The sequence below is a fragment of the Diadema setosum genome, chromosome 21 (genome assembly GCF_964275005.1).
Source record: "Diadema setosum chromosome 21, eeDiaSeto1, whole genome shotgun sequence".
NCBI lineage: Eukaryota > Metazoa > Echinodermata > Echinoidea > Diadematoida > Diadematidae > Diadema > Diadema setosum.
The window spans coordinates 6,055,847-6,070,951 of NC_092705.1; the positions used below are offsets into that span (position 1 = coordinate 6,055,847).

Sequence of the window (15,105 nt, forward strand, 5' to 3'; positions counted from 1 at the left end):
TTGTCTGGAAATACAAAGTAAACATGATATCTGTATTTACAGCTTTTCATGATTTAAAGGAATATATCACTCGATAGGGTGAAGAAGTCATTGCAGATTTCAGTGACTATATCCAGACACAATATACGCCCCTTTTAGTCCCAGCGCCCAAACTCATTTCTGACTTTTAATGGCCGCCGACCCTTCATATTTTTGGAAACCTTTACAAATTTTTACCAAAACCATCTTTAAACTATCTCCGATCGAATTAGGGGTGGACACGTGGTATCAGAGTAGAAGATATATTTCTTTAAAGGGAAAGATTAAACACAGGCTGAAAATGCCCAAATTTCATCTGATTATTCCCTTTAACCGGGTGCGGACTGTTAATCTTTCATCAGACTTGAACAAAAGATCACCAGAAACACGTGCCGTGACTTTGTCTGGAAATACAAAGTAAACATGATATCTGTATTTACAGCTTTTCATGATTTAAAGGAATATATCACTCGATAGGGTAAAGAAGTCATTGTAGATTTCAGTGACTATATCGAGACCCAGTATGCACCCGTTTTAGTCCCAGCGCCCAAACTCATTTCTGACTTTGAATGGCCGCCGACCCTTCATATTTTTGGCAACCTTTACAAATTTGCACCAAAACCATCTTTAAACTATCTCCAATCGAATTAGGGGTGGACACGTGGTATCGGAGTAGAAGATATATTTCTTTAAAGGGAAAGATTAAACAAAGGCCGAAAATGCCGAAATTTCATCTGAACATTCCCTTTAACCGGGTGCGGACTGTTAATGTTTCATCAGACTTGAACAAAAGATCACCAGAAACACGTGTCGTGAATTTGTCTGGAAATACAAAGTAAACATGATATCTGTATTTACAGCTTTTCATGATTTAAAGGAATATATCACTCGATAGGGTGAAGAAGTCATTGCAGATTTCAGTGACTATATCCAGACACAATATACGCCCCTTTTAGTCCCAGTGCCCAAACTCATTTCTGACTTTTAATGGCCGCCGACCCTTCATATTTTCGGAAACCTTTACAAATTTTTACCAAAACCATCTTTAAACTATCTCCGATCGAATTAGGGGTGGACACGTGGTATCAGAGTACAAGATATATTTCTTTAAAGGGAAAGATTAAACACAGGCTGAAAATGCCCAAATTTCATCTGATTATTCCCTTTAACCGGGTGCGGACTGTTAATCTTTCATCAGACTTGAACAAAAGATCACCAGAAACACGAGCCGTGACTTTGTCTGGAAATACAAAGTAAACATGATATCTGTATTTACAGCTTTTCATGATTTAAAGGAATATATCACTCGATAGGGTAAAGAAGTCATTGTAGATTTCAGTGACTATATCGAGACCCAGTATGCACCCGTTTTAGTCCCAGCGCCCAAACTCATTTCTGACTTTGAATGGCCGCCGACCCTTCATATTTTTGGCAACCTTTACAAATTTGCACCAAAACCATCTTTAAACTATCTCCAATCGAATTAGGGGTGGACGCGTGGTATCAGATTAGAAGATATATTTGTTTAAAGGGAAAGATTAAACAAAGGCCGAAAATGCCGAAATTTCATCTGATCATTCCCTTTAACCGGGTGCGGACTGTTAATGTTTCATCAAACTTGAACAAAAGATCACCAGAAACACGTGTCGTGAATTTGTCTGGAAATACAAAGTAAACATGATATCTGTATTAACAGCTTTTCATGATTTAAAGGAATATATCACTCGATAGGGTGAAGAAGTCATTGCAGATTTCAGTGACTATATCCAGACACAATATACGCTCCTTTTAGTCCCAGCGCCCAAACTCATTTCTGACTTTGAGTGGCCGCCGACCCTTCATATTTTTGGCAACCTTTACAAATTTCTACCAAAACCATCTTTAAACTATCTCCGATCGAATTAGGGGTGGACACGTGGTATCGGAGTAGAAGATTTATTTCTTTAAAGGGAAAGATTAAACAAAGGCCGAAAATGCCGAAATTTCATCTGAACATTCCCTTTAACCGGGTGCGGACTGTTAATGTTTCATCAGACTTGAACAAAAGATCACCAGAAACACGTGTCGTGAATTTGTCTGGAAATACAAAGTAAACATGATATCTGTATTTACAGCTTTTCATGATTTAAAGGAATATATCACTCGATAGGGTGAAGAAGTCATTGCAGATTTCAGTGACTATATCCAGACACAATATACGCCCCTTTTAGTCCCAGTGCCCAAACTCATTTCTGACTTTTAATGGCCGCCGACCCTTCATATTTTCGGAAACCTTTACAAATTTTTACCAAAACCATCTTTAAACTATCTCCGATCGAATTAGGGGTGGACACGTGGTATCAGAGTAGAAGATATATTTCTTTAAAGGGAAAGATTAAACACAGGCTGAAAATGCCCAAATTTCATCTGATTATTCCCTTTAACCGGGTGCGGACTGTTAATCTTTCATCAGACTTGAACAAAAGATCACCAGAAACACGTGCCGTGACTTTGTCTGGAAATACAAAGTAAACATGATATCTGTATTTACAGCTTTTCATGATTTAAAGGAATATATCACTCGATAGGGTAAAGAAGTCATTGTAGATTTCAGTGACTATATCGAGACCCAGTATGCACCCGTTTCAGTCCCAGCGCCCAAACTCATTTCTGACTTTGAATGGCCGCCGACCCTTCATATTTTTGGCAACCTTTACAAATTTGCACCAAAACCATCTTTAAACTATCTCCAATCGAATTAGGGGTGGACGCGTGGTATCAGATTAGAAGATATATTTGTTTAAAGGGAAAGATTAAACAAAGGCCGAAAATGCCGAAATTTCATCTGATCATTCCCTTTAACCGGGTGCGGACTGTTAATGTTTCATCAAACTTGAACAAAAGATCACCAGAAACACGTGTCGTGAATTTGTCTGGAAATACAAAGTAAACATGATATCTGTATTAACAGCTTTTCATGATTTAAAGGAATATATCACTCGATAGGGTAAAGAAGTCATTGCAGATTTCAGTGACTATATCCAGACACAATATACGCCCCTTTTAGTCCCAGCGCCCAAACTCATTTCTGACTTTGAGTGGCCGCCGACCCTTCATATTTTTGGCAACCTTTACAAATTTGCACCAAAACCATCTTTAAACTATCTCCAATCGAATTAGGGGTGGACACGTGGTATCAGAGTAGAAGATATATTTCTTTAAAGGGAAAGATTAAACAAAGGCCGAAAATGCCCAAATTTCATCTGATCATTCCCTTTAACCGGGTGCGGACTGTTAATGTTTCATCAGACTTGAACAAAAGATCACCAGAAACACGTGTCGTGAATTTGTCTGGAAATACAAAGTAAACATGATATCTGTATTTACAGCTTTTCATGATTTAAAGGAATATATCACTCGATAGGGTGAAGAAGTCATTGCAGATTTCAGTGACTATATCCAGACACAATATACGCCCCTTTTAGTCCCAGCGCCCAAACTCATTTCTGACTTTTAATGGCCGCCGACCCTTCATATTTTCGGAAACCTTTACAAATTTTTACCAAAACCATCTTTAAACTATCTCCGATCGAATTAGGGGTGGACACGTGGTATGGGAGTAGAAGATATATTTTTTTAAAGGGAAAGATTAAACACAGGCTGAAAATGCCCAAATTTCATCTGATTATTCCCTTTAACCGGGTGCGGACTGTTAATCTTTCATCAGACTTGAACAAAAGATCACCAGAAACACGTGTCGTGACTTTGTCTGGAAATACAAAGTAAACATGATATCTGTTTTTACAGCTTTTCATGATTTAAAGGAATATATCACTCGATAGGGTAAAGAAGTCATTGTAGATTTCAGTGACTATATCGAGACCCAGTATGCACCCGTTTTAGTCCCAGCGCCCAAACTCATTTCTGACTTTGAATGGCCGCCGACCCTTCATATTTTTGGCAACCTTTACAAATTTGCACCAAAACCATCTTTAAACTATCTCCAATCGAATTAGGGGTGGACGCGTGGTATCAGATTAGAAGATATATTTGTTTAAAGGGAAAGATTAAACAAAGGCTGAAAATGCCGAAATTTCATCTGATCATTCCCTTTAACCGGGTGCGGACTGTTAATGTTTCATCAGACTTGAACAAAAGATCACCAGAAACACGTGTCGTGAATTTGTCTGGAAATACAAAGTAAACATGATATCTGTATTTACAGCTTTTCATGATTTAAAGGAATATATCACTCGATAGGGTGAAGAAGTCATTGCAGATTTCAGTGACTATATCCAGACCGAGAATGCACCCGTTTTAGTCCCAGCGCCCAAACTCACTTCTGACATGTAAAATGGCAGGCGACCCTTAGTCATTTTCGCCAGTCTTTAACAATTTTTGCCATCTTTCAAGTTTTTCGGATTAAACTAGGGGCGGCCACCTCGTATCAGATCTCAAACTATATATCTTTAAAGGGAAAGATCAGACAAAGGCAGAAAATGCATGAATTTTATCTGAGTTTGAGTGGCCGCCGACCCTTTATATTTTCTCCAATCTTCACAAATTTTTGTCAAAATCATATTTGAAATAGTTCCCATAAGCCAAGTTGTATCAGGTTATTAGATATATTTCTTTGAAGGGAAAGTATAAACCAAGGCAGAAAATACCCTGATTTATCTGATTATTCCCTTTAAACCTTTGAATGGCATCCAACTATTCATATTTTGCTCAATTTTCACAAACTTGTGACAAAAATCATCTTACAAAAAATAGGTATCGATTTAGGGGCGAAAATAATCTGATTTCATCTAATCATTTCCTTGAAAATTATGCCTACTATTGATGATTTCTATAATCTTAATAACTTATTGTCTTGTATTTGTAATGAAACATAGTTGCAGAAGGTGACCCATGATTAATTGGCTCGAAACTTTAACTAAATAACCTGCTATCGCTTCCTTGCAAAAAAGTAAATAAAAAGCCGTGACAGACGTCCTAGAGACAACAGATGAGGAGAACGTGAGTGATTTTGTGCCGTTCAGGGCGAGTTTGGACTCCACACGGTATCGTCACGGAGGCGTAGTATCGATAACACGAGGTATCGAGAGCACGGTTTGGGCGCTGAGTTTGGGCGCTGGCTTCAGCTTGGTAGAACTGTGCACTGTACACACGTAGTCGTATACGTATACGGTTCTGCTCTCTATCGCCTATCGCGGCTCGAAACGTGAGTGTGTGTTTTGGATTCTTGTGCATTTTTCTATTGAAAAATTAAAATTTATGTATATACCTCATTTGCTATTCTGAAAAATTTGATCAAAACCGTATATACCCTATGTGTTAATAAAGTGTAACAGTTAGTTCTATTATCACATGATTATGATGTAAATAGCACTCGAAATAGATCTAGGCCTAACACCATGAACACGTAGACCCTATAACGTTAGTCGAATTGAATTGGACGCATGAGTATAGGCCCCCTAATTGCATTTCATTTTTTTTTTTTTTTGTAAATTTGAATTAAAGTTTAAGTAAGGGCCAAATTACAGGCAAGTAAATTAAATTAATTAGCATGTTACACTGTATATCAAGGCTATGAACTCACATTAACCTGTCTCAGCTTAGGCTGTGCATGGGGTCTAACGTTCGTTAGCTATCTACCTGGATTCTGAGTGAGTACTAGCCTGACCAGATACATATGCTGTGTGAAGCATTTACAGCGACTGGATGGGTAGACAGAAAGATCCGTCTGTCCGGAGGACTCTTTTATATTTTGCCATTAACGCTGTCCTCCGTAGACATACGGAGGGGATCCGTGAAGCCAGACGCAGTCTCCGCGGAACATTCCCGACGGACAGATACAGACAGACCGATCTTTCGTTCAACTGGATGGGCTGCGTGTATATAGTTATCTGAGTTCATTAACATACGGTAATTACTGAGAACTGTATTAGCCTGAATGAGCTTATCAATAGAATGCAACTGCCATTTCTATTTTCTTGCAGGTTGCAGAGGAGTGATAAAACTTGAAAGAATTGCTGGACACAACAACGCAACGCAACAGTCACAATGGCTTCGAATGACCGCGGAGACCAAGGGGTAAGATTTTATTCAAAGTTTGCTTTTATTATGTACAAGTACCAATGCAATGGACCAAATCTTAAACTCATTCAGTAAAAATCTTATTATTTCCCATATGTTGAGTGGGTTCATAGTTCTACCAGCCGTTAGACCCCCAATTTAATAATACCTCAAATTGTAATCAATCCCCAGAAAAAAAAGGAGCTTTGTTTAGCATACATAAATAAACTGTAAATCATGTGATCAAGTTGTTGGTGGTTGTGATGGTCTCAAAATGTGACTCTCTGTGTTGTGGTTATTTTTTTAATTTTTTTTTTTACTTATTTTTATTTATAATTTTTTTTTTTTTTTTTTTTTTGGGGGGGGGGGAGGGGGAAGGACTTATATGTGCAACAAGTTTGTGTATTTTTTTTGGGGGGGGGGGTTTGTGAGGCATGATAAAAGCTGAAACTAAAGCTTGGTAGGCTTGTGAGCATGAGTTCATAAACACACCTTAGGTGCAAGTCTCATGCCTAGTATGAATGGCCTGAGACTTGACATGTACTTGCATGGTGTTTGTTTTTGCACCTCTGTGTGTCTTGTGCTATTAGCCACAGTGTGTGTGTGTGTGTGTGTATGTGTGTGTGTATGTGATTGTCCTACAAGAATATTTGACAATGTCAATGAGCTAGATAAACATTTCTTCTGATGTGAATGATGTTGTTGAATAGAAATGGATAATGAAACTCTTTTGGAAATGTATTTGTATTACATGTGTTCAGAATCCACACAGAAAATTACTAGATTTCAAACAGGATATGAATGGGCAACATCCCACAAATGCAACCTTTATTCAGGGCTCCGATTCCAAAACCACAGTTTATGCCCAGCCATTCATGAGACCGACCTATTCACCTGTGTGGTTTCCTTCCGTACATCAGCCATCACACATGGGCAGCATACAAACATGTGATAGCATAGAGTGATAACAAAGTACTGTACATACAAAGTGTAGCACTACAGTCCTACACTTGATACAAGCAAGCCCTTACACATGTCCTGAACTGAATGTGTAGCTAATGAGAGTGATCCTATAATACTCACTCATGCTTTATATATATACACAGAAACAAGACCAAGATCCAGTGAAGGTTGACAAATGGAATGGAACAGCAGTGAAGAATGCTCTTGACGATGCTGTAAGAATGGTAAGTGAACACATCAATAAAATGTGGAAGAATTCTACCTCTTTACAATAGAAGAGCTAAACAGAAACAAATGCAAGTCAACTGCAAAAAAAAACCACATAAAAACAACAACAACAAAATATTGCAACTTCAAAGGATGTGAGTTTATTGAGTCTTATTATGTCTTCCAGAGTATTTCAAGAAGAAATGTGATGAATTTGGTTTCAAAATGCTTTGTAATAATGAAAATGTCCATTATATACAGTATCTTCTTCAGATGATAGTATATTATGGAAGCAGACATGTAGCATGTGTGTTTATGTGACATTAACTATAGCAATGTGCCGAAGACCATGAATGTTTACCAGTATTTGTATGATTGTTTTTATAATATTGATGATTATGATGATTTATCTTAAACAGTTTATGATTTTCGAGAGATGTCATTAGCTTTGGGAATTATGATGCAAAACCAACATAATATATGCTGTTTGTGTCACATCAGGCATAATAAATTCTACATTCATATTTATTTCATACAACACACATAGCAGGGTCAGGGTATTCATTTTTCCATTGATAGTTTTATCTGACTTTCAGAGTTTCGAAAGATCCTGTTTCTTCAGATTGTGAACCTATAACTCTATACCTTCACATTCAATCTGCCATGTGAAGGACCTCCTTCAAAGAACATCTACCTCCCGATTTGTGTTTTGGCCTCCAATGTCATCAAAGGTGTATAACGTGTGTTTTACTTTCCTATCTCTTCATCTTCTTGTCACTTCTATCCAGATTTTTACCGATCACTTTCAGTATGAAGAGAACCACACGCTGATTGACAATCGTCTCATCCTCTGCTCCGTGGCCTGCATGTTCGCTGTTGCGGCTCTCATCTACGACTATCTGAGGCCTTTTCCCGAGTCCAAGACAGTTCTTGCCATCTGTGTTTTAGCATATCCTTTTTTTTCAAATCTTTCACTCTAATGGGCCTTTCCCAAGCTCACTTGATCCCAGTTGTAAGGACATTGATAGCTGTAGATCCAAATTTCCCTGATCCCTGATGCTTAACTGTGATGTGGCTTTGCCATGCTTCTCAACTTTTTTTAAATCCCAAAGCCCACTTTGGCCAAGGACTGCATTAAAAAAACAACAACAACATTTTATAGGCCTAGTTAGATTACATATCTCTTTCAATTTATTTTTGGCTGACATCGCGACCCACCTGCGAGAGCTTCCATCGGGTTGAGAAGTGTGAGGCCTAATGGATAAGACCCTAGTCTCTCAATGTTGAGCACCCTGATTTGAGTCCACTGTTGGCATTGATTACACCGTGAGGCAGTGGTCTTTATTGTTGTTTTTAAATCTTGTTGCCAATAGGGGACTTAGGGCAATTAGTTCCGTGGTAGCTCGCTCGTAAGCATATATGTATTTTTCTGTCAGAATGCTCCAATCTGTTTGAAAGTTCATGACAGAATTTGTGTGTTTTATCAATCTTTGTTGTAACAATGTAACAATACTGAAATGCTAATGGGCATGAGTATGAGTTATCTCAGAGTTTTTCTGTGAATGTTTTGGTGATTCTGTACACATGCATTTGCCAAAGAACCTGTAGATTGGTAGTTAGAGATTATCAAGTTGCTCTGTGACATGAAGCAAATAATAGGATAGGATTTTGTTCAGTAAATCATGATAAGAAAGGGATAGTAATATCTTTAGAATGGCTATATGTACCTGATATAATGTGCTTTTTTCCTGAGCTTGGAGTAGCAAGACTTCTTATTTGACCTTGTCACTGAAAGAGGATTTTTAAAATTTTAAAATTTTTCAATCTCACACCATTGAATGTGTCAGGACTCTAAGATTGTCGAGGGCCACAAAAGTCAATATCATTGTTCATGCATTGTAGAAGTCATGAGGACTTCTAAAATTCTTGAACAATAATCAGTCTCAACTTAAGATCATTTTGCAGAACAAGATAATCTTATCGTAACTAAAATGTTTCTGAATTGTTGCTTCTGTAATGCATGATATAACCCTTGACCCTTTCACACTTATTTTGCCATGATGTCTGTGCTGACACTGTACACAACAATGGTCGAGAAGAATCACTTTCTGGTCACCAACCAAAAGGATCCAGCTGGGGTTGACCCCAGCAATACGTGGTACTGTGATTCCATAATGAAGAGGTAAGATATTTAAAAGAAAAAAAAATCAGTCCAATACCACCATTTAGCACCAATAATTCCAGATGGCTAAAGAGTTTGACCAACACACGCAGATCGTCTTCATCTCAGTCAAGAATACATGCTTGCATTTTATGGAGATGCTTCAAGAGCCACTCAAAAGATAGTCTTGGAAGAGAGTGCTTCTTTGTCAACATGATGGTATTTGAATAAAGGTCCAATCCAGTCAAACCATGCAATCTTACGCGTCTTCATTTGAACTGGAATGTATATTGGGATTGAGTCGTGTGATAGTTTCAAATCACCCTCTCCTACTTATTAAGTGCTTGAAATGTGACAGCTTAAAGTCAATCAGTCACAGCTTTATTTGTTGGGGATATTTTCAGGAAGTGAATTGTTTTCATAGCTTTATTATTGATGAATCATAGGAAGTCATTGTTTGCCATTGTGTGCGGCTGTAATGTTGCTACCTCACTGGCAATGAAAGAAAAACGGAAAAACAATTGCTGAGTGCTGTTATTTAACGATGGTCATACCAGCCACTAAACAGTATCAAAATACTCTGTCAGTTTTCTCATCACAAGGAAAGCATCATTATGTATGTTTGTTGTGATGGCCCATGCCACGTGGAACATGCTTGATGAAGAGAAATGCAACAATTTAATGTATTTTGTATCTAAGTGATGTATTGAAATTGTTTGTAAAACTGTGTTATTGTTGTATATTCTTTTATAGATATATTTTTAAGGAAAACAAGTTGCAGAAATGAGTTTAAATTGAGATTGAAATTGAAAAAAAAAAATTATATATTGAAATATTTTCTTACAAAATTACAGCAAATTCATGAGTCAAAGTTGCTGAGCCAGAGGTGCCCTACTTGAGGCCAAAAGCTTAAAATACACATATAAACTTGTAATAGTACCATGAATGAATTTGTAAAAAGCAAAAACTTGGCAATCGTGAGATTTGAAAAAACTTTGATTCTTGCAAGAGTAGAGTATGTCTTTACTCAAAACACTCTCCCATCCAGATGAATGGGACTCACGTTAAGAGTGTATTGTATATGGGAATTCTTTTTTTACATGAATATGATGAATATTCTTATCAGCTTTAGCATTTATGTTCATTACATGTTTTGAAGGATGAGCTGCTAAGAAAGCTCAATGTCCCATTTTCTCCCCTCCTTTCCCACCCCCCCCCCCCCAGGTTTGATGATGAGTATAGTCTAATAATGCAGTTCACTGATGGTACCACGAAGGCAATGAGAGATGCCAGCTTTTCCAAATCTGTCGGGGCGTGGTTTGACGAGAATGGCACGCTTCTCTACGATCTCTTCCAGGCAGACGTCTGTTCGTTGCACGACAGTCTCATCAACGAAAGGAAAGACAAGTAGACGAATTAGTTTCCTTCAATGGGTTTCCTTCTTCTTGTCTGTTCGTGAATCCTGTTTAGGGAGACGGTATCTATGCCCAAGCATACATTGACACTGATGTTGCAGTATTGAAGTATATGTTCAAATGACACTCATATGGATGCTTTAGAATTAAACCTGAAGAGATTAATGCCATATTCATACATCCCATACAGGGACTTTTAAAAACCTCCTCAAGTTGAACTCCCTCTTGTCGTGTTTTGCATTCTGTTTGCCCCAGATTATAAATTCACATTCCTCATTCACCAAAGATTGTGGCAAATGAATGCCTTTTTTGCATGAAAATTGCAGTTGATCATCATTGAATTCCACCCCCTAAAAAACAATCAAAAACCTCAAACGGACAAACAATTTGTAGAAATTGTAATGAAAATGCTGTTGACAGTCTCACAGAAGCAAGCATATGAAGATATAGATTAGCATCTCCGCTCAGCAACTTCAAAATCTTTGTGGTCAAGAAAATGGGGTTGGTTCCACTTTCCTGTTGAAAACGATTACAGTAACTACATGTTGCATCTGAGAGTAAGATTTCTTCAAAAATGCATTTGTTCCGCAGAACTCGAAACTCTTGGGAACAATGCTTGATTTCCCCATTTCACCTTAGAGGTCCCTTCCTATGCAGAATGTGGCAAACTGATCGCTAGGTATTTCCAAAGAATTGTTTAAGGAAAGAATTCAAACCTGTACTATCAACGTGCGAGCTAGAAGGGTCAAAATGACCCTGCTGAAAATCTGTGAATCTGCTGAAAAATCTGTGATCTGTGAACCAACAGAGTGAAGATTGCATTTGTGGTGTGAGCGACATTGTCGAGATTATGCATGATGCAGAGATGCAGCCTTAACCCGTTGAGGATGGGCTGATTTTGCTATAACATGTATTTCCCATTGACACCTGCCCAAGTGATACTTGGGATTCGTCTTCGATGGGTTAAAATCTGTTCATGACAGGATACTGTAGATGTCATATGTGTTAAGCCTTTGGGAGGTGTCATATTCTGCAAAGATCTTATCCAGGGTTCCATCTACTGTATTGTCAAACAGGAATTGAATCTTCTTATGTCTGTTGTTGGTATAAGTAAAATAGAAGCACCACCTATTTATTTTTCAGCTTTTTCTCAATGCATTTGAGGCAAGTGATTGTGCTTGCTTTCTTATGAGGTTAGCTGGTTTTGCCAAATGAGTATCAAACAGTTACGAACTATTTACCGACACTTATCGAGGCATAACCTTGTAATGTCCACCTGGAGAGGAGATATGTCAGGATTTGTACATCACTGCACTGCACATATTTGCATTCGAATACATTGGGTCGCAGAGCACTTCTAAGCTTTCAAGGCTTGTGATGTTGACTTATGTTGATGTTTTTACATTCCTAGATCTTTCACAACTCACGGCGGAGCATGCATTGCATAAACTACTACTTTCTTGAATTATCGGAATTATCTGCTTTGCTGCAGCTTGGTATGGGTCTGTGGCTGCTATAGACTGGTCAAATTCTACCACGGGAGACAAAATTGGTGGTTGCTGGCCGCGTTAGACAGGAGGCCGCCATACATGGGAGGGGGGAGGGATTTTTCAGTGGCAATATACAGCAGATGGTCACTATAGACAGATGACCGCTGAGGCAGGTTTGACTGTATGTCATGTATTGCCCCATGGCAACATGTACGTCAAGGTATGCAAATGTTTTGGTGTCTAAGAAGAAGGGTAGACCATTGGAAGCTCATCATTGAAGCATAGTCGGACTTATTTGTTTTTTGTTTTCCTCAGCTGTAGATCGAGTCTCAGTTGTTGTGTTTAGCACATGATATGTATTGTTTGAGCAATGTTTTGTGAACTTTTGTGAATATCAGTATGTGTAGATCAACCCTGTTTTTCTTCTGCATAGATGTGTAGCAAACTCGAGTATGTAAATAAAGTGACCTTTCACTTCTAAACACGGAGAATTGACATTCTTCTTCTTATTCTGTTGTGTAGATTTCTTTATAATGAAGTCCTTTAGCCTTGCTGAGATGGAAGGGAAACTTTGTGTGTTATGACCATTGCATTGGTGTGAATTGTCTTGATGTAATGCTGCCTCCTACAGTTTTACTTCAAATGTGACCATGCATCAAAAACTCACAAAACTTTACACCAGCCATCTACTCAGTAGGTCAGGAAAGTGGGAGTACGCTGTACTATTATGAGGCCAAAAATGGTGCGTTTGGGGTCAACGGTGTTGATAATATGTGATTTTTAGTACTGTACATGTATTTGAAAATGTTGTAAATGTGGAAGAATGAAATCATCTAAGACCCATAGTTCTGCTATCTGACATATTTCTTTATATTCCACAAAAATCCTACAGGAAATTTCAAATAAGCATGAATAGATACTCGGTGGATATACCAATATCAATGATTATCTTATAATCCCTTTAAAGCGGTTGTTATGGAGTTTCATCTTTCTTCTGTGCAAAATAGTGGGTCAGTGAGCTGTGTCTTTTATACATTATGTGTATATATTATATTATATTTTATATATATATATATATATATATATATATATATATATATATATATATATATATATATATATATACACACACACATGTATATATATTTCTCCTCTCTCTCTCTAAAGTTTTTCATGAATGAAAAACTGTACACAACTGTACTTGAACGGAGGAGTGGTCCCAAAAACTTCAATCTTTGAGGATATGACAGAGCTAATCAGTCAGTCCGCAACACCCGATAATTCGCTCGTATTTATTCAACTCGTATGCAAGCCCGCTTTAGGCTTGCATACGTAATGAGGTGCGTAAGGGGATTTTGTCCTTGGGCTTTCGGCTACAAAAATACACCTTATGTTCACAAATTTGGTATCAAATTCAAGGAAAATATGTAAACTATTGTCACATGTTACTCAGATTATTGTAAATGAAAAATATCATAGCGTAATTTGAGCTTGAAAAATGATGAAAAAAGTAATTCGTGCAGTACACTTTCAAGACGTCAAAAAAATACCAAATTCACCTTGCGTCTCAATGAAAATGCTTTATTTGGTAGTCCATCTCCTAATCTTTGTATCCATGTAAATATCTTGACAATTTGTTGCTCAATCCGGTCAGGAACCAGTAAAATATACATCGATGTCAGTGCTGATCAGTTTGAAACCGTGCAATCTCAAGAGTAAGCTCTCTCATTGGACAGCGCCTGCACTCAGCGCTTGCATTACGTCATTACGCTGCTACATAACGGTTTCATGCCACTTGCGGTTTTTTGGCACGCGTGTAGTTCAAGCGCTGAACGCACGCACTGTCCAATGAGAGAGCTCTTTCGCACCACTGTACACTTTGTGCGGAGCATACTTCTGGCTTATGAGTGAATTTTACAGACATTTCAAAACGGAAAAACTAGTATAAATCATGCTTGCGTCTCCTTGACTCCGATATATGATGAGTATCTAAGTTTCCTCTCTAAGAAAAAGCCAAAATCAGAAACAACAGTTTCTTAATCCGGTCAGGAACCAAAAAAGAACTTTAGATGACAAAATCTTCCGTGAAAAGCAGGTAAAATTTACGCAAATTCAACTGATTATATAGTCATGATAAGATCCGATGTTATAGGCAAATTCTGTATCAAAATAAAGATCAAAGTCTGGAAAACAATATACCGTGACTTGTAGCCATGACGAATGTATGTACAAGTCGCTACACTGTGAAAACCATAGCCCTATCAAAGTCTCGCAAAATCTCGCACGACGAGACACCTTTCGAACGCAAAGATCGTCAACGAGAGTGCTGAATAAATCTTGCCGGATCGGCTCATTAGCATACATGCTGCGGACTGACTGTAATGGTTTTTCATATGTGATGTATATATATTGACATTTTTGCACATTCTGTGCAACATGAATCTAGCATGAAAAATAAAAACAAATATTTTTGTTGCGATATTTTATCTCTGATTTTGCGGACTTTAAAACAAGCAAAATTGATTTTACCAGACTGAGGGCAAAATGTTATTCATGCTAAAATGTCCACTTTTACAGTATGCTATAATGTATGTTCATGCTTTTCAGGGGTTAGGTGGTAAAGTTGTGGTTGATTAGACCAGCAGAGTAATTAAAATAATGAGGAAATATCATGGGATGACACATGTGTAGTTCTACTTCCATTTATTAACCCTTCCAGGGATGCTATAGTCTCAACAACATACATCAGCTATAGTATTTACTTCAAATTTACAAGATTTCACAGATAGACAGA

At 37.8% G+C, this 15,105-nt stretch overlaps 1 protein-coding gene across 1 annotated transcript; it reads left to right on the top strand.

Annotated features, from left to right (window-relative positions):
• The first annotated feature begins 5,187 nt into the window (after positions 1 to 5,187).
• On the top strand, positions 5,188 to 12,793 carry LOC140244181 (signal peptidase complex subunit 2-like). Its single transcript, XM_072323812.1, has 6 exons — positions 5,188 to 5,221; positions 6,000 to 6,093; positions 7,182 to 7,262; positions 8,034 to 8,193; positions 9,292 to 9,427; positions 10,631 to 12,793. The coding sequence occupies exons 2-6, from the start codon at positions 6,064 to 6,066 to the stop codon at positions 10,815 to 10,817; spliced, it is 594 nt and encodes a 197-aa protein (XP_072179913.1). The 5' UTR covers positions 5,188 to 5,221; positions 6,000 to 6,063; the 3' UTR covers positions 10,818 to 12,793.
• Positions 12,794 to 15,105: the final 2,312 nt, after the last annotated feature.